Source organism: Xenopus laevis, chromosome 6L (genome assembly GCF_017654675.1).
Source record: "Xenopus laevis strain J_2021 chromosome 6L, Xenopus_laevis_v10.1, whole genome shotgun sequence".
In the NCBI taxonomy this organism is placed as follows: Eukaryota; Metazoa; Chordata; class Amphibia; order Anura; family Pipidae; genus Xenopus; species Xenopus laevis.
In genome coordinates this window covers 138,765,105-138,791,934 of record NC_054381.1, presented here as the reverse complement: position 1 = coordinate 138,791,934, position 26,830 = coordinate 138,765,105, and the positions used below count along the sequence as shown (strand labels likewise).

At 39.1% G+C, this 26,830-nt stretch overlaps 1 protein-coding gene across 4 annotated transcripts in view; it reads left to right on the top strand.

Moving 5' to 3' along the window:
* The window catches only part of vps13b.L (vacuolar protein sorting 13 homolog B L homeolog), a 591,067-nt gene that overhangs the window by 277,936 nt on the left and 286,301 nt on the right, over positions 1-26,830 (top strand). For all 4 annotated transcript variants that reach the window (XM_018268144.1, XM_018268145.1, XM_018268146.2 and 1 more), the window contains exons 23-24: positions 2,059-2,293; positions 25,161-25,381. In XM_018268144.1, the coding sequence (XP_018123633.1) occupies positions 2,059-2,293; positions 25,161-25,381 (456 nt within the window). The remainder of the gene's footprint in view (positions 1-2,058; positions 2,294-25,160; positions 25,382-26,830) is intronic.

Below are 26,830 nucleotides of genomic sequence, written 5' to 3'. Positions count from 1 at the left end.
TGCCACATGAATGTCAGAATCAATAATTCACCCGTGCTATAAGTGTTAATCGCCAGATATTTGCAGCGTGCTATCCTCTGCTAGGTGTGTGCCGCGGCTGGACAGCTGGGATTCCCTCAACATAAAGCTTAATGAACTGCAAAAAGTTTGATTTTCTCACCTGTTGTGCCAGCACGGAATCAGACTCAATCATATTTCCTTGGAATGAGATGTGGAAAGGTGAATAGATTGTCTCATTATATGCCGAGCATATGGCTGTTTCTTCTGGACCTGCTGTACTGCGCACAAATGTCAAATGCATTTCTTATGTTATTCAACACTTTTAAACATGAAATGGGGAAGTATTAACGACATTATTTTATTTGCAGGCTTTGAGCCCTTTCCAAGAATCTGCTGCTTCTCAGAAGTGGATAGTAGTAATATTGTGTCACTTTGGCCAGTAATACATTCTGCTAAATTATCACCATTCCTTTACTGCAGTGGCATACAGTAAACTCTTGTCATTGTCTCTTATTCACCCTTGGAAATGCAGCATTCCATTCTCCAGATATGATTGCAGTCTCTCTTGGGTTACAACAGTCAAGTAACTGGAAACTTATGGGGCTCATTTATCAACACTGGGCAAATTTGCCTATGGGCAGTTACCTACAGCAACCAATCAGTGATTAGCTTTTTGAAGCCAGCTGCAAGTAGAACAATGATTGCAGCAATTTGATTGGCTGCCATGGGTTACTGCCCATGGGCAAATTTGCCCAGTGTTGATAAATGACCCCCATTGACTCATAAGAATGCAGCAATACTGGAATCATTTACATTTATGTCATTGACTCCACCAATTCTGCTATTCACCAGTATATTTTCACCATGACAAAATAAATTATGGAGAATTAGCTTCGAGAGGGTGATGTAGATAAAGAGAGTCAAAAGTGGCTGCTCTATCTTTAAAATGGTAGTTTGCCAGCCTGAACCTGGAGAAATTTCTGTTGGCAAAAATGTGTTCTCATGCTCTTAGCAAATTGGAGAAAATTCACTGGAGAAGTCTCATTTGGAGAAGAGTTGTGAATTTACGCCAATGCAAATAGAATTTTTACTAGTTATTGTATTCTCCTTTTAGTTAATTGGTGATGTTGAGGGGAATCTACATTTTTGATGAAATTACTCCGATTTTCACTTTCACCCTGCAGCGTAAGTACAGGGGAAGCAGACCCTGCGAGCCCAGGTGTTATAGGGGGCCCAATGAGCCCCAAATAAAAAGCACTTTCAACATTTGTTGGTAAAACATGACAACCTCTGGGTATGTTGAACTACAGAGGAAGCAGACCCTGCAACTGCAGGTGGGGCCAAGAGTTATAGGGGGCCCCATGAGCCCCAAATAAAAAGCACTTTCAACATATGTTGGTAAAACTTGGCAACCTTTAGGTATGTTGAACTACAGAGCAAGCAGACCCTGTGACTGCAGGGGGGGGCATGTGTTATAGGGGCCCCAAATAAAAAGCACTTTCAACATGTTGGTAAAACACGGCAACCTCTGGGTATGTTGGGGACCCTAAAATACATTTGCCGTGGGGCCCAGTAACATCTACTTATGTTACTGATTTCACCCTTCCGCAATTATGCCCCACAGTCAGCCGTTAGCCCTTCATTGCTTTTGGATCATGTATTCTATATGCAGTTGCTCAGAGTTAAAGAACGCTGAAGAACATAGACATTGATGTTTTTGCCTATTTTATTCGGTGTATGGGGACGAAAGTTTGATTCAGCAAAGAAAATCGATGCAACGTTGATGTGGCTGAAGGTCTCCAGGGATTAACATTGCAGTATTTATTTATAGTTATTTACCTGGAATAACTAAATGGGACTTTCACAATTTATTTATTTTTTTAAATATTTGAAGCAAAGGTAACCTAAATGTAAGTTGTCCATCCACGTGATAATTATTACTTTGTATTGTTGTGTCCCAAGGCTTATGCTTAATATGCTGTGCCTGGTTCTATTGTATTTCTGTAGACTTTTTTTTCTTGTGGAAAATGCTTAACAGTTTCACATTTTCTCTCTCAGGTGGAACTCCAGACATGCTGTGTGTTTTTCCCCAGTGATAGTCTCCCATCCCCAAGCACAATTGTCTCCGGCGATATCCCTGGGACAGTGAGAAGTTGGTATCATGGCCAGGCCTGTATGCCGGGAACGCTTGTTGTCTGCTTCCCACATATCAAGATCATGAGCGCCGGACATAAATACATGGAGCCAATTCAAGAGATTCCGTTTGTTGTGCCAAGACCTATAGTGGAAGAAGGCAAGTTTCATCTTCTATTTTTATTACGATTTTTGCACTGTGAGAAAATAGCACATAACGTTATCCTGTGCATAGATAAAATAGAAAAGAGCCAACAATCCTATTGGGTTTATTTAATGTTTAAATGATTTTTCACTTGAGGTATGGAGATCCAAATTACAGAAAGATCCCTTATCCAGAAAACCACATTATTCTGGATAACTGGTCCTGTACCTGTATTAAAATAAATACAGGTTATTATTATTATTATTGTTATGGAAACATATGTATAAAGCACCAACATATTCTCCAGCATCGTACAATCAATGGGTGCATACATAAAACATACAGATTTACAAATATAGCAACCAATAGCTGAAACAGGAGGCCCTGCCCAAAAAGAGCTTGCAATCTAAAAAAACAGTAGAACCCCCATGTTACATTTTTCAGGAGACCAGAAGAAAATGGTGCAAAATCCATGAAAATGTAAGCTCAGGAAAACATATAAAAGTAACTGGAGCTTCAAGTATTCAAAGAAAATAAGTTTTCTTTGGTATTGGATCCATTATCCGGAAACCATTATCCAGAAATCTCCAAATTACAGAACGGCTGGCTCCTATAGACTCCAATTTATCCAAATAATCCTGGTGGATAGATACACAACTGCCATAACACTTAAAGTGATTTGTGGATACCATACGAGTTGCAAACTAAATGAGATTCAATATTTGCAGAAGAATCTATGCCAAAATATGTATGTGGTTAGTATTTTAACCCCTACACTGCCAGCCAATTTGTACTTTTATTGCCAGACCATTTTTGAACATTTTGTGCTCTTTCACTTTATGGGCCTTTCCTGGGGGGGTCTTTTAGTTTACCCAGGAAAAGATATTGGTTTTTTTCAGGACAACCTAAGCTTTCAAAATATGCTAGAATATTGCAATTCCACTCCTGTAAAAAGAAATGGGCTTGTGTATAAAAAAAAAAAAAAAAAAAAAAAAAAAACAGTTTTGCATTATACAAACGCAAATATCAGAAATATAATTTATTTTATGCATGAGAACACAGCAGATTTGGAAAGTTCTGTGTCTCCCGAACGCGCCAATACCAAATATATATCGTTTTATGGAGATTTCTTACTTCTATAGATCACTAGAAACTAGAAGCAGCAAACTACCAAATTTCCAAAGCACCGCTCCACAAAACTGCATACATCTGATTTCAAGGCCAAACATTCCACTAACAGTAGGTTTACCCTACAAAACTACATATTATTGGAAAGAACAGATTCTAACGAGTTCAAAATGGGTAAATATGTATTTGTACTCAAAACTACCAAGTTGCAATTCTTTCCTAAAATTAGCAGTTTTTATAAAAATGTGTTACATTTTTGAAAAATGACCTCAAAGTGTCCAGTCTACAGCATCGTATCTCCAACATATCATTATATACCAGGATAAAACCCCCTAAACATGAAAGCCTGGGTTCTGCTGAACAGTTTGATGCACAATATGCTTAGGTGCACCTAAGTATTTGGCGTATAGGGGCTCCAGAATGAAGACAGTTCTGTAATTCTAGATACTGCAAAATCAGCACATTTACAGCATTTTGCAATGGGCAAAGGTAAAAAAATTTATGTTTACCCCAGAAAACCATATATTTTTGGAAAGTACACATTCCCGCGAATCTAAAATGGATAAGCACATCTTAAGTAACAAGCCACAAAGCTTTCCTAAATTTGGCAAATTTTATGACATTTCTGAAAATTACCTCAATACTCCAAATCTGAAGCATTGTATCTCCTACATATCTATACATACCAAGATAAAACAGCCTAAATCGGAAAGACCAGGGTCCACTGACCAGTTTGATGCCAAATATGCATAGGTACACCTAAGTAGGTGGAGTATAGGGGCCCCAGAACGAAGACACCCCATAGGAGTTATCAGTTCTGGAATTCCAGATACTGCAAAATCAGCACATTTACAGCATTTTTCAAGGGGCAAAAGTTCAAAAATGTATGTTCTCCCCAGAAAACCAGATATTTTTGGAAAGTGCACATTCTGATGAAGGCAGAGGTTTTTATGACATTTCTGAAAATTGCCTAAAAATATTGCAATTGGCCGCATTTATCTCACCTAATTTTGTACATACAATTGTAAAACACCCTAAATATTGATGCCAGGGGTCTACTGAACAGTTTGATGCTCAATATGCATAGATATACCAAAGCATCTGGCATCTGCGGACCCCAAATAAAAATAGTGCATATGAATTTTCTCCGCTGTTGATTCACCTTCTGTGAAAATAGACCCTGGACTGAATATTGTGTGCCCAAGACCCTCTAACAGCAGAATGACCCCTCCAAAACCATATATTTTTGTAATGTACACATTCTGAGGAATCCCAAATTGCTAAAAATTTGTTTGTACTCCAAATGATCAAAGTGCAAACGACGCTAGAAAAAACAACAATGCAAACAACAATGCAAGCATAAAATCAGAAAAATCAAAAACAATTAGGCAAATCAATGAAATAAGAAAATAACTGATTCGACAGCTTGGTTACCGGTCAGAATGTTTGATCCATTAGTCATGCTGTGAAATCAACAGTTTTTAGCGGAATAACGAGGAAAACTGAAGAAAATGAAGAAAAAAATAATTATATGTGTGCTTGTGTATGCATGTGTGTACAGCTCTAAAAAGTGTGTTAATCTGTCTATATGTGTATGTAAGTGTGTAAATATGTGCCAAAGACAAAAAATCCAGAAAAGCAAAAAGAAAATTAAAAAAAACACCTACCTTTAGTTACATGTAAAGTGTGTGTGTGTACATATAAATATGTGTAAATGTGTGTAAATCAATTTAGAAACGGCACTTACCGTTTCTGTGGGTGGGGAGTCCATGGCAGCGTTGGAGGGCCCAGGCTCGCTCACAGGAAGTGAGTGGGCGGGGCTGGATCGGGTCCCACAAGGTCTGCGACGTTGCTGCGATATGTAAGTATTGAAGTCGGTTCCTGCAACGATCGCGTCGCAGGACCGAGGTGGGTGCCCCCTTGGTTCGTTGCCTAAGGGGTTGAGGAGACGTCAGACCCGCCTGCACGGCGGCAAAGGCCGCCAGTGCAGCTAGGGAGCCCTTGACTGCGCAGCACGTAGGTACTACGTGCTTGGCAGTCAGAGCATTTTCCTGCAAGAACGTAGAACCTACGTGCTTGGCAGGGAAAGGGTTAAACCACTTCGTATCACTGAAAATAACACTGAGGATACACATGCACTTTTAGTAGAACCAGGACACAATTCTGTTGTATAACAAGGAAAAACTACCATTAAAATGCAAAAAGGGTGTAATATTCTTTAAAATGAAAAATGCAGGAAAGTAAAATCAAGATTTGACTGAATATAACGATAAAAATATCAGTAATGTTGATATAAATCATAATCAAGACGTCAGGGGCATAACAGTAAGTACATCAGGCCCACGTGCTGCTGCAAAGCCCACCAGTACATCGGCCCTGCGAGAGGCAAGTCTGCAAAACAGATTATTCTCCACCAGGTTTAAAGGGTCAAAGGCCTTAAAACAACTGTTAAGTAACATCTCGTTACGCTACAGATTCTAGTAGACTGGTATTTAAACTCCTGCATTGTTTAGAAGACAAGCACAAAAAGTTGGCAGGTAAGTTTTGCAATGGGAAAAGAATACTGTGAAGAATGTTGTGATTGATGAACCTGTGTGAGTAACTTAGGCCTTGGTCATAAGCAGAGCTGGAAAACTGATACCGAACAGCAGGAAAAAAAATACCTTCAGTACTGCTAGAAATTTTCAAGTATAGAAAGATATGTGGATTAGTGAGCTGCTGTGAAATTTGTTCTTGCTTGGTACTTTGTTACTTTTAGGGTCAGGGCACACTGGCAGATTCGGGAGATTAGTCACCCCAAAGAAGAGGAATCTGAATGTGTGCCCTGACCCTTAGGGCATAGACAGACAGGAAGATTCGGGGTGATTAGTCACCCGGCGACAAATCGCTTCTTCAGGCGACTAATCTCCCCGAACTGCCTCCCAGCCGGCTAGAATCTAAATCGTCGGCTGGATGTCACTCGGATCGCTTTGTTTTCCAAAGCTGTCTGAAGTTTCCTTACTCCGAGTGCCATCCCTGCTGGCAATTAAGATTCTAGCCGGCAGGGAGGCAGTTCGGGTGATTAGTCGCCCGACGAAGAGACGATTTGTCACTGGGCCACTAAAGCTCCCTGAATCTTCTTGTCTGTCTCTGCCCTAAATGTACTCTCGCTTTACCATTGTCTTGCTGATCTGTGCCAAGTACACAGGACTACCACTGTAGTATAATGTCAGTAGACCAGTTATAATATCACCATTTTGAGAAAATTTTGGTTTTTAGTTTGTTCCTGTATTTGGAAGACAGAATCATAACATCCTTAAAGTCATTATAATATACAGGCTTGACATCTGTGGTGTTTGACCTTGTAGCAACACAGGGGGCCTTGTGGTAGTAAGTGCTATCTGGACTGACACAAAATTAGTACAAAATGTGAATATTGAGCATACTGCTTATTTTATACTATATGGGTATTACCTCTGTCTTCTGAACCACATTCTTAAATAAATGTATCTGAAATGCAATGACCTTACATCAGGATAAAATGAATAAATTAGAATAAAAACACAGATGGTGCAGGCTGGATAATGGTGCAGACTTGATAATTACTTGAGCCCTCAGAGCCAAAGTGGTACGCTGTACAAGCCTTTCTACAATCTCCAGCTGTAAAAGAAGTGACCCGCTATAGCGTACACTCCAGGAGATTATCCAGACAATATAAAAAATACCTATTTTCTTTATTAAACTTGAGGACTATAATTTGTATATCTACTTTCTGTGTCAACTTGCGAGTACTTAATTTAAATAACCATAGTCTCAACCTAAAGACTTGCAAAGGGCCCAGTGGCACAACAACAGGGCCGCCATTAGAAATCATGGGGCCCGTACAGCAACATTTTCCCCACCCCCACCCCAGCCTGGGCCCCAAGCCCCACCCCAGATCCCACCCACACTGCAGTAAAAAGTCCATACAGACATCAGCGGTGGTCAGGGCCTCCCATAAAAGTTTTTTGGAAAAAAACATTGGCTGGCAAGGTCCCCCATAAAAGTTTTTAATAACAACAATAACAGCATTGGTGGCCAGGGGTTTAATAAAATTAGAAAAAAAATATTGGTGTTCAGTGGAATATACCTTTGGTTCTTCTTAAGCTTTTTCAGCTCCTTTCATGGCTTCGTGTCTTTTCATGGCTTCGGGTCCTCAGATTCTGGTCCTTTTGTGGCTTTGGTTTTTTTCACAGCTTTGGGACTTTTCGCAGCTTCAGGAGTTCAACTTTTGGTCTTTTCGCAGCTTCTGCTCAGCTCACAGCTTCCGGGCTTCTGTGCTCCTGGTCTTTGGCGCTTCCGGCCTTCAACGCTTCCAGTTTTTGGCGTGTCCAGTCTTCGCCTTTTTTTGGGACTTTGGCAGTTTGGAGGAGCCCTCCAAATTTAATTTTGCAGCACAGTCGATCCCCCCCTTCAGGCCCGGGCCTGGCACAGTTTTACCCCCTGTGCCCCCCTAAAGGCGGCCATGCACAGCAATATTAAAGTGATACTGACACTAAAAAACTACTTTTTAAAATATGAATTTGCATTAAAAGTTACCTAAAGGTCATGTTGATCATTTTTTGCTGAGAGGTTTGTAATTGTTAGTTGAAGTTTCTAAACCTGACTGTTTTGCCATCCCATCTCAGCCTGTCAGTTACATTTTCTAATGCTAACGGACTCCTGCTGCACAAATATGGCAGTCCCCTCATACAGGAACATGGGGCACCAGACAGGTAATGTTAAAGCATTGTGCAAATACTTTATGGCAAAGTTATAATCTGCTTTCAAATGCAAATTTTTTGGCAGATGTAAAAAAAAGAGTTTAATTTCTGGTGTCAGTATTTCTTTAATATCCTAAACCTTTCAGATGAAACAGATACCCCAAAGCTTTAAACAATTCTTAAAGAACTGGCTAAAGGAATAACTTGGTATTACTGCTTTACATAGGCCTTCTTTGAGCAGAGCCGTCCAACTTGAGGCTGGTGGGCTGGATGTGGCGCTCCAAAGGATTTTTATGACCCGCAGTCTGCTCAAAGCCTTTGTAGAATTCACTGCATAACAGTATCTTTTTAATTTCCTTCATTGGGCACCATCTCTTCTGTCTCCTTAGCTACAGAAATAGAAATACAATTTTAATTAAGGGTAGATAGCACCCTAATTTTCAAGCTGGACTTCCAAGGTATCCTGACTTTCCAGCTGAGGTCTAATGTCAGAGGTTTCAGTTTGTCTCAAGACTGTAAGCATCTCAGTGTCAGAAGCACCCAATGACGATCCGCTCCTCTTCTTTGCAGTGTCTAAGATGAAGGCACCCATAATCGCCACGTGGATAGCGGCGCCAGTGTAGGGACGCAGATGCGTGACGTCATTATGTTATGTCTGGCGCCAAAATTCAAAATAAAAGTACGATGAGGGCTTGTGTTCAATGTCCGATTATAGGAATTGCTGAATTGTGTTCCTGTGTTTCCTAAATTCCTAAATTCCGGTTTCCTGTATTCCTGACCCTCTGCTAGATCCTGATTCTGATTCTTGCTGCCTGCCTATTTGAACTCTTGCCTGAACTTGACTACGCTTACGCCTGACCCCTGTAGGATACCGCAAACTTGGACTTCCTTCTTGGTCTGGACTCTCCGCTAGGAGCCGATAGGCCCCTGACACTCAGGTATCAGGGTATTCAATATGCCACAATTTCCTGCAAAACAACAGATCACAGTCAATCCACCCATTTTTTGGCCTTCAGAATTTCATGCTGAAGAATGAAATGGAGCAACTCACCCTGGTTAGAGAACTAGTGAAACCGAATTACAAAAATGTTACTTTGTGTGAGGGTTGACAAGTTTGTCAACACATCAATTCATGTTTTTCAGGCTGAATGAAAGCTCCCCTCACAAGAGAGAACACAAACTGTCGCAGATTATTAGTTTTTAATGCTTTAAATTAATTACTAATCGTTTCTGTGCTTAATAAACCATTAAACATAGTAACACTTGGGTTTGTATTTCCTCAAATCCAGTTTAGGATTTTCCTCTTATGAAATAAGTCTTTCATAAATTTAGAGACTGGCCATATCCATGCATTTAAACCACTCTACCATAAGACACCGCTGACATTAATCAAATGTTTGTTTATTCCTAAACAAACAGATAGCAATGCATCACAAACAAGTAGCTCCATTTTGTAAACGGACAAAATAGATTTTTTAAGACTTCCACATGTCATGGAAATGTACACTGTACCACAAAGTGAATGCTTTATACATACAAAGGACTGATTTCATTAAAAAATAAAAAAAATGGAATACTACTCAAAGTCAATAAATGAATCATTTAGGACTTAGATTCTTCGGGGTTTTTATGCAAAAGTCAAGTATGTGGAACAACATATATTTTTCCAGCACAGGAAAAGCCTGCAATGCTTTAATTTAAGTAAATGTCATGCTACTGGATTCTGATCTGAATTAAAAGAAGTGAAAGAAGATGGAATCTTGAATAAATGGAATTAATAAAAATTTGGATGGGATGGGAAGTTTGGTTTCATCAAAGGCTGGAATGGAAATAAACTTTGTACAGTTAATTAAAGCCATGTACTTGCATTGTTCCGGAAGTAACATATGTTTTGTCATATAGAGCTGTCACTCGATTGGAAGAATGCATTTTGTAAGCCAAGAAGCAGGATGGTTACTAAGCCATGAAACAATGGAGATCACAGTTGAATTCCTATATGTTACTCCAAGGATCTTTATTTCGTTGGGCCTTCATTGTTTCATCCATGAGGTGCATCAAGTGGGCAGATGAATAGCTCATCGGAGGGGGTGCATGCCCTTATATAATAAAAAAACACAGTCTTATGTAGAAGATGCTTCCTCAGTCTGCCCTATAGTAATCTAAGCATGTATAAATGTTAATAAAGGTATACCAGTATGCTCCACAGCCTTGATCATTGCTGTATATACATAAATGCCCTCCCTTCAAAGTCTGCCCCGAGTCAGAATGTTCAACATGTGGTCTTCCAGATGTTTCTGAACTTTTAACTTCCATCACCTCACCTTTAAATTAAATAATGGGTATTTTAAATCAGCTGCAGCTGGAAAAGGGTCACAGGTACAGTTACTGGGAACTCAAGAGCTTATGACATATATAAACAGCCAGTGCCTGAAAATGCATAGTTTCATGTTTTCCGGTTGATTGTGATGGTGAGTCTTGCTAAAAACACCACAATTTTCATTACCCATTGTAGAACCAGTTTAATTCTATTCTATGGAATTTGCTGTCCAAAATGTGACTCTTCGGGAAATCATATGGACAAAGACGTTTGTACAATTGTTCATATTGGGCTGGACTTAAGAATCCCAGGTCCCAGGTGTTGTGGGAACACTCGGGCCTCAATCTGAGACATAAAAATGAATGTCCAACCTCTGACCTTCTAGACATTGTTGAAATACGGATCCCAGCCCTAGGTGGCACTTGCAGTTGAAAAATTACTTGACGGCTCCTGGAGTGTTAGAAAATAAATGTCTTCCCTGCCTTAAAACTACCCTACCATACCACAATCAAAGGATTTATAAATTGTGCATCTGGCAGTACATTTTCCTACATATCCTCTCTCCCTGTTACATTCATTGCTTGGCAGTGCATGTTGGCCTGGTCTTGAGACACTGATTTCTCCAACTCAGTAGCTTTGTTCAAGGAAATAGTGTATTACAGCAATTACAGACTCTTCTACCATTTAAATGCCCTCCTGAACCCCAATTTTCCCCAACCTCTTCCCTAAACCAGCTTCTCTACCAATTATTTTTCTCTGTTTACTTCTCTTAGTTCCATGAGGTTGTGTACGCAAATGTTCTGACAGTAAACACTATTTATTATGCTAGCCTACTCAGCAATATAATGCAAGTTACCTAATTTGTAATTAATGTAAATTCTGTAATTTCTGTATTAAATCATAATAATAATAAGAAATTAATATAAAGAGCATTATTACGTTAATATGATTATTGCCTAGGGTGTCCAAAGCTTTCAAAATATTCACTTTGTAAGCAGAATACTGGATACAACACATACACAGAATCACAGAAGAGCATTGTGAATCTGTTGAGACAATAAAAAACCTACTCCAAGTGTGCAAAACAATAGGAAACCACTTGGCTTTTGAAAAGTAGCTAGGGATGGTTAGAAAGGAAGAAAATGCATGGGATAATTTAAAGAAGCTTAAAATTTTCCAGATTCCAGATGCGATAAATTGAATTTGAAGGATTGTGCACAAGGAATTAAGTAATCCCAAAAAAGGTCAAGATCACAAACCAGTTTAACTGTGACATATGATTCTAGCGCAGATGACTTCAGAGAAGAGAGATATAATTCCGGATACAGTATATCATGATTACTCCTTAAAAGATCTAAAAAATTCAGTTTTAGGGATTGGATTAAATAACCTAAATTAACACCTCATTTTTCATCAGTTCTCATATTTCATTGTGAACTCCACTCAGGTTTCTGGTGTGGCCTTTTCTGGAAGAACATATCTGGTTCTAGAAAACTTGTTGATGAACGAGACATGACACAATATGCAAAATAGAGTCAGAGCTTGGTTATATGAGATCCATAAAATAAAGAGAAATCTGTGAAATCTGTAGAGTCAGATATTTTTCACTATACATCAAATTCAAGGAAAGGAGGGTCATACATTTAAAGTAGAAGAAGGTTTGCTCATTCTCTAAATTACTGTAATAGCTCTAGTTGCTTACAAAAGGCATCCAGTAGGCATACCATTTTATGTATAAACATTTAAAGGTGTTCTAAAGCTCACTAAGAATAAGACTGAAAGTTATACTTTGTTTTGCGTTACTCATCCCTTAAGCAGTGAAGATCTGCGCCTCTGAAGATGCCCCCAGTAGTTTCACATCTTCATTCTGATGATACACAATCCTAGCTACTGTTGGTAACCTGAGTTTAGGAATGAAAAGTATATAGTATATTCAATAAAGTAATGAGGCGTATTGGTCATATTACATGGCTGCATAGAACCTAGTTCATTTTGCATCAGAACTGACTAATAAACAGACCTGTAGCATTAGCTTCTATGGCGGATATAATCTTACTTTCTGCTGATATTTTAATGATTTCCCACAACCTCTAAGTTTAGCTTCACAACAGCACCCCTGAGCGCACTGATCAAGTACGGTGCCACTGGTACACAAAACATCTCCCAATGAGATCAGAATATAGATTGGGAGCTGCTGTAAACAACTTTGAAGGCCTGAATGATTAGATTTATGGGGCTGCTGATTGTCTGGGCTGGTACAGTAAGGTCAGGATCTGAAACACAGGAATTTTTAGCCATATTTTGAATTAGGCTACAATAAAAATAATCTTAATAAACTTTGTATAATCGCAAACACCAGTTTTGCCTGTATGCTCATTTCTAATTGACTGCAATGGTACATGATTTTAATATTTTAAGGCCTATTAGTTTAAATCAGCATACACTGGAATTGGCTAGGTGGAGATTCATGCTTTTAAGTAGGCAAGGAATATAACCCCTCTGTTCCATAGCCCTTACATTTAATAAAGTTTGTAGGCCACTTAGACCTAAAGTGGGGGGCAAGGAAAACTAAATCTGGCTGTACACATAAAGACCCTGTTTGGCCAGGTCACCTTCCATGTGGTATGTTGGATGGTCAGTTTTTAATCTTTTGTCCCTTAATCCAATTTTTTTTATTTTGTACAAGGATTATAGGGGCAGATTCCCTAAAGGGCGAAGTGACTAACGCTAGCGAAAATTTGCCAGTGTGAAGTCATTTCGTAACTATGCCGATTCCATAACAGTCGTAGGCGTCACTTAGCTAGCAAAGGAGATAGATGCAAGCGTTGCTTCGCACAATGGCAGGCGAATTTTCGATCTGGCGAATAGACGTAACTCCGCAAATTCATCAAGATGCGAATTTTACTGAACATTGCCTCATTCGCCAGACTTGCCTTCGCCAGCTCAGACCAGGCGAAGTGCAATGGACTGGATAGGACTTCCTCAATTTTTTGTTGAAAAAAAAAGTCTTGCGTCTTTTCCTTTCTTCTGCATGATGGGCTGCAAAAGACCGTAAAAGTTTTTTTGGGTAACCGGGTTCCCCCTACATTTCCTAACATATTGCACATAAACTATACACTGGGCTCATGTGTAGGGCATTATAACAACTCTATTTTATTAAAGTTCCCTGGGCTTGTGTAATATAAAGTACTTGCTGCAACATACACGTCCATTCAACTTTCACTTCCCGAGTATGCAAATAAGCCAACTAGTAACGCTACCGCAACTTCACCAGTGTTCGTCGCCCTGGACGCAACATTACGGGGCAGATTCACTAACTTCGAGTGAAGGATTCGAATGAAAAAAATTCGAATTTCGAAGTATTTTTTGGGTACTTCGACCATCGAATTGGTTAAATTCGTTCGAATTCGAACGAAATCGAACGAATCGAAGTAAAAATCGTTCGACTATTCGACCATTCGATAGTCGAAGTACTTTCCCTTTAAAAAAAACTTCGACCCCCTACTTCGGCAGATAAAAGCTACCGAAGTCAATGTTAGCCTATGGGGAAGGTCCCCATAGGTTTGCTAACCTTTTTTTGATCGAAGGATTTTCCTTCGATCGTTGGATTAAAATCGTTCGATCGCAGGATTAGCGCTAAATCCTTCGACTTCGATATTCGAAGTCGAAGGATTTCAATTCGAGGGTCGAATTTCGAAGTATTTTTAACTTCGAAATTCGACCCTTAGTGAATCTGCCCCTACATTTTAGGGAATTAGCGTTGTCCTGGCGAATTTTCGCCTGCCGAAGTGTTGCGATTGCTGCGAAGCCGTTGCTGGCAAAAGGGAATTTGCCCCATCAAGTCATCCAAGAAGCACATCTGGATGTGTATGTATTCTATCTTCTGTCTTGACATCCAAACATGCCTAAGCAGGAGAAAGGATCATTTTTGGTTCCATCCATGTTCCAGTTCAGTTAAGAGAGCCCAATCGCCAGCAGAAACAGGGATGAGAAATGCAAAATAAAATGTTTTGTACAATGCATGGGTCTGCCCATAATGCATAAACGCCTGCCTGTGGTACAGCTGGTTTAGGGGTCCCTGTATTTTTTATGACCACATAAATACTGTTTTAGCTTTCGCCAACATTCTAGGTTTCCCCGGCACACATGTTTTAAAATGGGGGGAAATCTACGTTGCCTGTGACCATTCAACTTCCAGGTGACATTATTATGTTTCCAATTACCCATCATATCTTCACATCCTGTATAAAGTGCTCCGAATTCTTTGTGTCCCTTTATTCTTTTTACCAGAAACTTCAAAGCAACCTTAAGTATTAAAATCACATATGAGAAAATTTGTTTCTTTTCACACCCAGAAGTCAGGACTCGGGCCTGTTTCTCTTTGAAACATGATTGTAACAAGGCCGCACTGTCTTTCTAGTTAAGTCTTGAGGCACTGAAAGAGTTCCGCAAGATGAGTGGCCGATAGGAAAATAGTAGCTAATCATTTCATCTGATTCTCAATCAGTGAACTTGATCTTCTGTATAAAGGAAGAAACTTCCCCTTGTTACCATAGGATAAATCCTTTTATAAAAAGTTTATTTTTATAGCGGTTTATGCACTGGGAATAATGCCAACCAAATGTTCACATAATCCTGATATTTTCAATTCTTTAATGTAGCTGACGCCGTTCTCTCATGCCGGAACTCTCCCTTATTGAGACAATTATGGGACAAGTTTTAAATCATTCAAGGTGATTTTTATTCTTGCTATGCGTACATATGGATGTCTGTCATGAGGTTCATTTCATATATTTACAGTTTTCCTTTTACGTATACAAACTAGGGCTGTAGCATGAGTTTTACTCTACACATTGGAACATTGGATACAGTGAAAATTTTTACATCCCCTAATTTCAAGTTTTCCTGTAATTTCCAATTCTGTTTTGTGGTCCTATCAATATACAACACATATTACAATTTCCCAGGATTTTATACCATTTTTTCCAGGTCCCCTGAAATATTTATGTGGGTTCTTTTATAAAACTGTTCATAAAAACGTACATGTGTTGGTCAGAATAAACTTAATTATAGGTAAATCGAGAGAAAGGGGTCGGGGGGGGCAGTTTTGCAAAACAGTAGAGAGGTCCCAGCATCATAGGGTGCCTTTGTAGATAATAAAGATATGGGATCCATTATCCAGAAAGCTCATAGAGTGCTTTTTAAGCAAAAAAGTATCTATTTTTTTCACTGTAATAATAAAACAGTACCTTGTAATTGATCGTAACTGTCCAGCATGGACCCATATTGGAGGCAAAACAATCCTACTGGGTTTATTTCATCTAAATTATGGAAAGATCCCTTATCTGGGAAAACTCCAGGTCCCATGCATTCTGGATAATACCTGTAGATTTTTCTCTGTAATAATAAAACAATACCTTGTACTTGATCCAAACTAAGATATAAGTAATCCTTATTTTATTCAAAACAATCCTAAGCTTATTTAATGTTTAAATTATTTTTTTTAAGCATAAGATCCAAATTATGGAAAGACCCCCTTTCTGTAAATACTCAGGGAAGCTGTCTGGATAATACAGTAGATCCTATACCTGCAGTACAAAGGGCATATTATATTGTGTAACATTTGTTAAATATATTGTAGATACATCCTGAATGTTGAGAGTTATAGTTCAAAACAAATGGCGGATTGCAGTTTGGACATCATTGATTCATTTAATCCCCACCTGCACACGAAACCACAAATTCTAGAAGCTCCAGCTTTAATCGAAGTAAACACACACACACAAACTTGCTCTTTGATATAAGAATTTCTTTCCGCATAACATTACGCCTATTATTCGGTGCAAGAGCAACCAGCATATTGGCTCACGTCGCAAGTTTAGAGTATTGTAAGTATAGGAGTGAGACCTGAGCCTGGCGTTTTCCGGATAAGGTATCTTTCCGTAATTTTGATTTTCATACCTTAAGTCTTCTAGAAAATAGTGTAAACGTAAATTAACCCAAAAGGATTGTTTTGCTTCTAATAAGGATTAATTATTAGGGATGCACCGAATTCCGGATTCGGTTCGGGATTCGGCCTGGATCCGGCCTTTTTCTGCAGGATTCGGCCGAATCCTTCTAACTGGCCGAACCGAATCAGAATCCTAATTTGCATATGCAAATTAGCAGTGGCGAGGGAAGTTGCGTGACTTTTTGTCACAAAACAAGGAAGTAAAAACAGTTTTCCCTTTCCCACCCCTAATTTGCATATGCAAATTCGGATTCGGTTCGGTATTCAGCCAAATCTTTTGCAAAGGATTCGGGGGTTCGGCCGAATCCAAAATAGTGGATTCGGTGCATCCCTTTTAATTATGTCTTAATTGGGATCAAGTACAAGCTAGTGTTTGGTTATTACAGAAAAAAAGGAAATAATTTTTTGATTGAAAATTCGAGTTATTGAATTAAAATTGAGGCCATGGGAGATGGTCTTCCTGTGATTCAGAGCTTACTTGTTAACAGGTTTCTGGATAATGGATTACCTGTACTTTACTATATGGTGTTACATTCAAACAAGGAAGTGTATAGTTTTAATTAACGTTATTCTTTCATTGATTCTTTTATATATTGTTTTTTTATTCTCCCACTGTGTTGGTTTTAGAAAAATATTTAAAAGTGCATTTATAGTTTTAATTGCTTTCTATGGTTTTATTCCTCCCCCAGTTTCTCTAAATTTGTTACAGGCTCAGTTTCTAGTTTTGGCAGCCATTGTTTCAAGACAACGGGCCTTCTCCCAGAACCTTCCTTTTTAATTATAATCCACAAAGCAGTCAAAAGGGAGCGTGCTCCTAAATACAACCTTTTATAGCCATGATAACTCACTTCGCATGTCCAGAAAGAAGACATCACTTAGTTGCATTCACATATTTATGCGGGGAATTTTTAGGCATGTCCTTTCTCTAAATCTTTTTGTTTATAGAGACTTTAGTTGGATATTGTTTGCCTCAGGTTTGGCATATTTCATGTGTGCCGGTAGAACTGGACCGTTTTTGAATCGGCAGTGTGTAATAAGGTCTGACTCAATACAATAAAGTTACACTACTTATAAATAGTATATTATCACTTGGAGGAAATCTGCTTTTCTACAGTAAGTAACCATATTTAGCAGTGGCGTCACGCCTTTAGTTACTGTTGTGAGTTAGTAGGCAGATGCATATTTGTTCACCGCAGCATATGCTAATACGAAAAACCCCATCTTACATTGTTTTGCTCCATGCATGACAGTGATTGCAAGCAATTTACATTCCACTCCCTACAAGCATTTTGCTTCTCTTTCTCTGCAAATCAAAAGCACATTTATGATGGGATATGCTCCTTTTTATATTAGGGGGGGGAAGCTATTCTTCTTTCTTAAAACCCTTCAATATGTTTTGCTTTTCCAAAAATATGTTGTCTCCATTGGTTAATAAGCCAGTTTACCAATGCCTATAATCTTAGTCCAAAGAGACCGCTGCTGCAGTAATGAATTTAGTGAATTTTTATCAGATGTAGATATACCACAATTCATTTTTTCCATCTTCTGCTTTTTTTTCATTAACCCTTTGATTACTAAATTTATAACTTACCCAACCGGGTCAGTACGGGAAATAATTTCTCATTGGTTTCAGCGATATCAGTGTAAAGGTGGCCATACACGGGCCGATAAAAGCTGCTGACAGACCAGGTCTGTCAGCTTATTGGCCGTGTATGGGGCCCCCGACGGGCTTCCCCGATCGAGATCTGGCCGGGACTAAAAATCCCGTCGGATCGCGGCCGCATCTATTCATTGATGCGGTCCCGCAATCTGACCACCCGTTCCCGTTCGTTGGGATCCGATCGTTGGGCCCTAGGGCCCACGATCGGATCAGCCAGATATTGCCCACCTCAAGGTGGGCATATTGGAGAGAGATCTGCTCGTTTAGCGACATCGGGAAACGAGCGTATCTCTCCGTGTATGACCACCTTAAGCTGTGCCTCCATGTGACTGGCAAATCTTTAGTTATTACCTTGGAGTAATAATCATTTACTAGCTAACCATGGGTAACAATGGCACTGCATAAAGTCGGAACATTATTTACAGCTTATTTAGCTTTTTATTTAGCAGCGCTACAGTTGCAATTTCAGCATTGGGGTTTCCAGGGTCCAAATTACCCAAGCAACCAAGCACTGATTTGAATAGGAGACTGGAATATGAATAGAAGATAACCTGAACATAAATATGAGTAATAAAAAGTAGCAATAACAGTAAATTTGTAGCCTTATAGAGGCAAATAATTAGTGATGGGCCGAATTTTCGCTGCAGTTCCGTAAATTTATTCACCGGCGGAGAATCAGTGGAATTCGCAGTGAATTAGCGCCTGCTTAATAAATTCACCCATCACTACAGATAATTCAAACACTATATCTGCCATCTCAGACCTGCCAAGGTTGTGTATCGGTCATTGGTAGTGGTCCCTATCCTATTTGGAAGTTTCTGTGGTCTGTGCTGGAATTATCCTGAAAATGTGGGCTTTTCAGTAAAAAGCCCGAAAAAATTGAGCGACTCGTGGAAAAAACCCTGAAAACTGAGTAAGATTCGGGTTTTCACTCAATTTTATTGATTTTTTTTTTGTTGATAATAAATGATGTAAAATTGGGTATGGAGGTTTGGTCGTGGTTTTTTATTTAAATAATGAGATAAATTCGGATTTTAGTAAATAATCCTCCAAGTGCAATATTATAGGATATGCCCCAAGCATGCAAGGCTTCTACTCTGATAGCACTTTCCCTGTGTTCTGTACTGGTTTTGTGGCAATTCTGTTCACTGGGCCATAGATAATGTTGCATTTATTGTACTTTTTCAGAGCTAAAGCTATTTGTGTGCAAATATTCTATAAACAGGAAAATGAGACACTTGATTATATTCTAAAGAAGAAAAATAGTCGATGCCCCGCTAGCAGGAAGGTCAGTGGGAAATACTACTACTCCTACTCCTACTGAAGCATAGTAAGGCCAACGTGTGCTAAGAACAATTGTAGAAGGAAAATAAAAACAGACTGGCAGAGGCTTGGCAAGCTTATTTTCATTAGATACAATGCCCATTTAGAAAGGAAAAAATGCCATGTTTTTAATGCAGGTTTAAAGCACCACTCATGAAGACAAAATGCCCTAGAAGGATTATACAAATACAACATATGGTAGAAATATATTGTATGTCAGAATATCTAACAACAGGCCACACGTGCTAGGTTAACTTTGTGCAAAAAAGTCATCTATAAATACACAGGGCCCTGACTTCTTACCTTCCCCGTGCCTCGCATGCTCCAGCTAATGCCATCCATGCGTAAGGCCAATAAAATTAACCCAGAGTACGTTAAATCCTCCGATGACTTGGGCTTAGTTACGCGATCCTGTGAATCCCTTTTATGTTTGATAATGATTTATGTATTTTAGCTTTGCCTTGATGTCATATTTAGTAGTTCCATCAAAACCATTTTTTGTTTGTACAGACACCCACCATATGTATCTGTTTATCTAAGCTAATGCTCAGACTAAAGACAATAATCATTCTATATGCAATTCGTTAATCAGTTGCTTGGGAAGTATGCACGCTTACATGTGAAATTCTCTGGAGTTTCAATTCGGAGCATTATACTGAGCAAAAGTGGCTTTCAAGGGGGTTCGGGACTTGATCTGGTTCACTGCCTGCTAGCTGCTGTTAGCTCTCACAATCCTGTCTGTCAATCCCAAAAATGCAGTGCACAAATGTAGTTCCATTCTGAAGATGACGAATAGAAGGTGAGCTGGGATAAGAACAGCATCAATTAAATTCAATGCAATTTGTTTTTAAAAATGTTGTATACTTTTAATCAGTCAAATTAAAGGGGTTGTTTGCCTTTAAATTAACTTTTAGTAGGATGTAGAGTGTGATATTCTGAGACAATTTGCAATTGGTTTTCATTTTTTATTATTTGTGGCTTTTGGGTTATTTAGCTTTTTATTCAGCAGCTCTCCACTTTGCCATTTCATTAATCTAGTTGCTAGGGTCCAAATTACATTAGCAACCATGCACTGATTTGTATAAGAGACAATATTGATAGGAGAGGCCTGAATTGAAAGAAGAGTAATAAAAAGTACAAATAACAACAAATTTGTACTCTTATAGAACATTTGTTTTTTTAGATGGTATCAGTGACCCCCATTTGAAATCAGGAAAGAGTCAGAGGAAAAAGGCAAATAATTCAAAAAATATAAAAAAAAGAAAAGAAAAAATTAAGACCAATTGAAAGATTGCTTAGAATTGGCCATTCTATACTTAAAGTAAACATACTAAAAGTTGATTTAGAGTTAGGGATGCACCGAATCCACTATTTCGGATTCGGCCGAACCCCTGAATCCTTGATGAAAGATTTGGCCGAATACCGAACCGAATCCGGACCCTAATATGCATATGCAAATTAGGGGTTTGAAGGGGGAAACATTTTTTACTTCCTTGTTTTGTGACAAAAAGTCACGCAATTTCCCTCCCTGCCCCTAATTTGCATATGTAAATTAGGATTTGGATTCGGACGAATCCTGCTGAAAAAGGGCGAATCCTGGCCGAATCCCGAACCGAATCCTGGATTCGGTGCATCCCTATTTAGAGTAAAAATAAACACTGCTATTTCGGGAGATAAGTCGCCCAGCAACAAATCGCTTCTTCTTCGGACGACTAATCTCCCCGACTGTAAATCGCCGGTGGGATCGCAGTCCAGTCGCTTTGGCTTTCCGAAGTTGCCCGAAGTTTCTTCGTGAGGGAGTACAATTCTGTAAAGGTATAGGACATGTTATCCAGAATGCTTGGTGCCTGGGGTTTTCCGGATAATGGATCTTTCCGTAATTTGGATCTTTATACCTTAAGTCTGCTAGAAAATCATGTAAAAATTAAATTAACCCAATAGGCTGGTTTTGCTTCCAATAAGGATTAATTATATCTTAGTTGGGATCAAGTACAAGGTACAGTTTTATTATTACAGAGAAAAGGCAATCGTTCTTAACAAATTTGGATTATTTGGATAAAATGGAGTCTATAAGAGATGGTCTTTCCGTAATTAGGAACTTTCTGGATAGTGGGTTTCCAGATAACAGATCCCATACCTGTTCTATTTATAGTATAATAGAAACAATTGTCCAAATAGCTCTTATCTGTGGCCATATTTACAAGCATTAGTAAGAACATTTGCAGCTTGCAAGACGTCTTCCAAAAGAAAATATGCTTTCCAATAAACAGTTGCATTCTAATTTGAAGCTCCTTATATTCACAAACATTTGTTTTGTTTTTCCCCCCCAAAGTCTGGGAAATTGGATTAGTAGTGACATGGCCGGTGTTTGATGTTGCAGACATTGAAGTTTAGTGGTTAGAGCTCCTGTGGATTAGAAACATACACAAAGCCAACATTTGATATGCAAATTTCTAATACGGCATGTCAGGATTGATCATTGCGCTTTGACAAGATTCTGTGAACTTTGGGCTTGGTTTAGTTAGGTACGCTAATTTCTCTGCAGCACCATCATGATTTAATTAGGCAACTTATTCCGCCTTCGATACAAAAGCTCTTGCTTTATACTGGACCTTTAATGCATCTAATGCTTTGCTTGCCCTTTCGTCTAGCGCATTGTAAATATACTTTCCTGTTCCGAGTCTGACTTTGTTTGTAAAGATAGAATCAGAATTAGTAACAATTACAGTCTTCTATTGATAATATATGATATTTAGCATTTTATTAGGTATCTGCTCTTCGGTGTTTTTTTTTACTAAGGGGCAGATTTATCCAAATTTGAAAAAAAAATTAAAATTGAATTATCTTACTGAATATCACTCTCAAAAATGTCTGGTGTTTCTCACATATTTGTTAATCAAGTTTCTTCAATTGCACTTCGGTTTTCTCGATAACAAAATGCTTGAGAAAATTATTTGAGATTTTGAGGTTTTCGGTTAGCATGAAAGGGGTAGTTCACCTTTAAATTAGGGATGCACTGAATCCACTATTTTGGATTTGGCCAAACCCCCGAATCCTTCGCGAAATATTCGGTCGAAAATCGAACCTAATCCTAATTTGCATATGCAAATTAAGGGTGGGAAGGGGAAAACATTTTTTATTTCCTTGTTTTGTCACAAAAAGTCACGAGATTTCCCTCCCTGCCCCTAACTTGCATATGCTAATCCAGTTCGGCCATGCAGAAGGATTCGGCCGAATCCTGCTGGAAAAGGCCGAATCCCAAACCGAATCCTGGTTTCAGTGCATCTCTACATTAAGGGGCAGATATACTAAGGTTCGAGTGAATTTTCGAAGTACAAAAAGTTTGAATTTCAAAGTAATTTTTTGAATACTTTGACCATCGAATAGGCTACTATGACTTCGAATTTACTTCGATACGAAGTAAAAATCGTTTGACTACTCGACCATTCGATTATCGAAGTACTGTCTCTTTAAAAACACTTTGACTTCAATACTTCGCCAACTTAAACCTGCCGAAGTGCTATGTTAGCCTAATTCCAGAGCAATTTTTGACGCGAAGGAAAATCGTACGATAAAATCGTTAGAATCGTACGATTCCAAGTTCGATCGGAATACCATCGTACGATGAATAGAATCCTTCAAATTCAAAAGTCGGAGGATTCTATTCGATGGTCGAATTTCGAAGTATTTTCCACTTCGAAATTCGGCCCTTGGTAAATCTGCCCCTAAATTAACTTTTAGTATGTAGTAGAATGGCTCATTCTAAGCAACTTTTCAACTGGCCTTCATTTTTTTCTGTTTTATAGTTTTTGAATAATTTGCCTTCTTCTGACTCTTTCCAGCTTTCAAATGGGGATCAAAGACCCCATCAAACATATGTAAGGCTACATATTTCTGTTATTGCTACTTTTTATTACTCATCTTTCTATTCAGCTCCTTCCCTTCCAGTCTCTTAATAAAATTAGTGCATGACTGCTAGGGTAATTTGGACCCTAGCAACCAAATTGTGGAAATTGCAAACTGGAGAGCTGCTGAATAAAAAGCCAAATAACTCAAAAGCCACAAATGATAAAACATGAAAAACAAATGCAAATTGTCTCAGAATGTCACTCTCTATATCATACTAAAAGTTAATTTGAAGGTGAACAACCCCTGTAATACATGAAAAAATATTGAAGGGAAATACACACTTGGTACCTCAACAGTTCTTTCCACAATTGTACTGTCTTTAATTATATTTTTTACAGATAACACAAATGACTCCTGCTTCAAGATTCATTTGGAATTTCTTTTGCAACAGTGTTTTTTTTCACTATATTTTCCATAAAATGTCCTGATTTGAAGATGGGCCTGGGGCAATAGCAGAGTATGTACAGTATATTGACCAATATCAGGCACAGTGCTAGCTAGGTCAAAGCAAATCCATGCCTACTTCCCACTCAATCTGTTGTTCTAATAAATATATTTCTACATATATAAATATAGATATTTTTTTTTATTCTGATGAAACTGTTTATAATTATTATTTTTTTTCTCTTATTCACTAATTCTTCTCTTAATATATTTTTTTCTGATCTTAATGGGTATTAGGGTCTCTAGACTTCTAGATATGTCTAGTTGTATTGCTGGGGATAAGAGAGAAAACGAGTTCATTTCTTGTTGACATCATCATTATTGTTCAGAGAAATAATGCATAAGATTTTAAGGGAACCCCGCTTCCCCCTCCTTTCTGTAGGCGATTAAAACAAGGTGGGTTTCTCTGGGAGCTTGTAAATGTTTTCTGTTTGGAAGAATAATGTACCAACTGCTGTATTTTACATTGGCAGAGAGTAAAAAAGCAGATATCCCGTTAGATGGTACCTTTGATATTATGTTGCATAGATTTGCTTAGCTGGATTTAAATGGGCGTAAGGGTCGGGGCACACAGCCAGATTCGGGGAGATTAGTCACCCGGCAACAAATCTCCTCTTCTTTGGGGGACTACTCTCCCCGAACTGCCTTCCTGCCGGCTAAAATGTGATTCATTTTACGAAGTCACCCGAGTGTCATCCCGCTGGCGATTTATATTCTAGCCAGATGGAAGACAGGGGAGGCAGTTCAGGGAGATTAAGAAAACGAGATTTGTCGGACGACTTATCTCCTCGAATCCGCCTGTGTTCTCTGACCCTAAATGGGGCCTATGCCAAGGGGGGGGGGGGGTTGACAAACCTATTTTCTGGGATTTGCAGTTTAAAGCTGACCATAGACGCAGAGATCAGATCGTACGAATCAATGTATGATCGGACTTTCCCCACTAACCATAAAGATCAAAGTCTTACCATTCAGATCAAATATAAAGTTGTAAGAACAGATCAGCCGATGCCCCTGGCAGCAATCGTACAATAGTTAAAGCAGGTGACAGTCTCCCTCTGAAAATCGTACGATCGGCAATACATGCAGAGATATTACCCGCAGCCGACAGAAATTTTCTAACCTGTCCGATCGACCAAACGACCAAACTCCACCGGACGAAAAATGTCGGGACTCTCCACACACGATCCGAATATCATACGAATCCTCGATTCGTACGATCGGATCTCTGTGTCTATGGCCAGCTTAACATCTGCAGAGCTGCCAGTTGTCCATCCCCTCACTCAGCAGCTATTCATAGATGATCCTTAATCTGTTTAAATGTCGTTTTTTTGTGTTTTTTTAACCAACGTTTTTTTTCCTGCCCCAATTAGGTGTCGCTTTCCCATGGACCATTAACCTGCACAATTTCAGTGTATATACCCTCCTGGAACATCAGCTGATACTTAACCTAGTGGAGCCCATGGGCTGTACCTCCACTCTTGCCGTCACGTCTCACAGTTTGGCTGGCTCGGGAGCCGACGCAGGTCATTCATTTGTGGTCTGCCTTCACGTCGACCTGGAACCATTAGAAATAAAATGCTCAAATCCCCAGGTCAGTCCATTCATTTGTACAAACTGCACTGAAATAATTGGCTTTTATTTCATTTACAGATGTGCTACCTGGCATGAAGTGCAGTACATTTTACAGTTCCCCATGTGTATTTCAGACTGATTGTGTAACTATGTTTGATTGAATCTAACCAGTAGATACAGCTGTATATGTTAACCCTTTTGTTCAGCACAGAAGTAGACCAGGGCCAGGGGGCCTGTGTGTTTGAGTCAGATGAGATTTGATGTCTTTCCTTAGGTTTTGTAACCTGAACGGGCTTCAGAATCCTTTGGTAACAGCAAAAGGTGCATCTTTTATTTGATGGGGTGAAATAAGTAGCAGATGTGCACGGTTTGAATCTTACTCATGGCTGTGCTATCTTGCGGATGCGTGTGTTATATGACAATAAAAATTCCAGTCGGGTTCTCACCCTCATGTTCTTTCACGCAACATGAAGTTCTGATTGGAAGACACTATTATGTTTGTCTGGAGTACATCAGCGCATGAACATAGGAAAGGCACTCTGGTCTTTGTCTCCTTTGTATTTATTTCACTTGTTTTTGGTAAGATAGCTGCAGCAGCAACACCATACCATAAATAGATAATATTGTAGCATTTATGCAGCGGTGACATTCAATAGTCACTGGGAAAAAGTCATTTCAGGATGTACAGCGCCAGCATATGGGTGCCGCAATTTTGCCAAATTCCCTGAACTTCCCATTAATGTCATGAATAATGTCAAAAGTGTCTTGACTTCCTTGCCTGCCCCTAGTACAAACATGCAGACAAGCACTCACGTAGATTGCTCCTAAATAGGGCAGACGGCATTATGCTTGGAGAACTTTGTCACCCCATGCAGCTGAACCTTTTAACATAGTAAGTTAGGTTGAAAAAATGACAGACATCCATCCTCAGTTCGACCTTATAAGTCTATATAACCTGCCTGACTGCTAGTTGATCCAGAAGGAAAAAAAAACATTTGAAGCCTCTTTTGCAGACGGGAAAAATTCCTGCCAGACCAAAATGGCAATCGGACTAGTCCTTGGATCAACTATGAGCTACCGTATATACTCGAGTATAAGCCGACCCGAGTATAAGCCGAGGTACCTAATTTTACCTACGAAAACTGGGAAAACTTATTGACTCTAGTATAAGCCTAGACACAACTACAGCCCTGTCTCCCAGCAGCGCACATTCTGCCAAAGCGACCCCCCAGCGATCAACCGGACTTCTTTGCAAAGTTGATGGTGACAGAGAATTGCCAAACGGATTACTGTGTGCATTGTCCCACTGTCCCACTACCATGTGCAGAGGGTGCTGTTTGATATTGCCATCACTGTTAATCTTTCATATAACCAACAGAGGGTGCTGTGTGATATTGCAGTCACTGTTATTCTTTCATATAACCAACAGAGGGCGAACTGTTATTCTTTCATGCAACCAACAGATGGC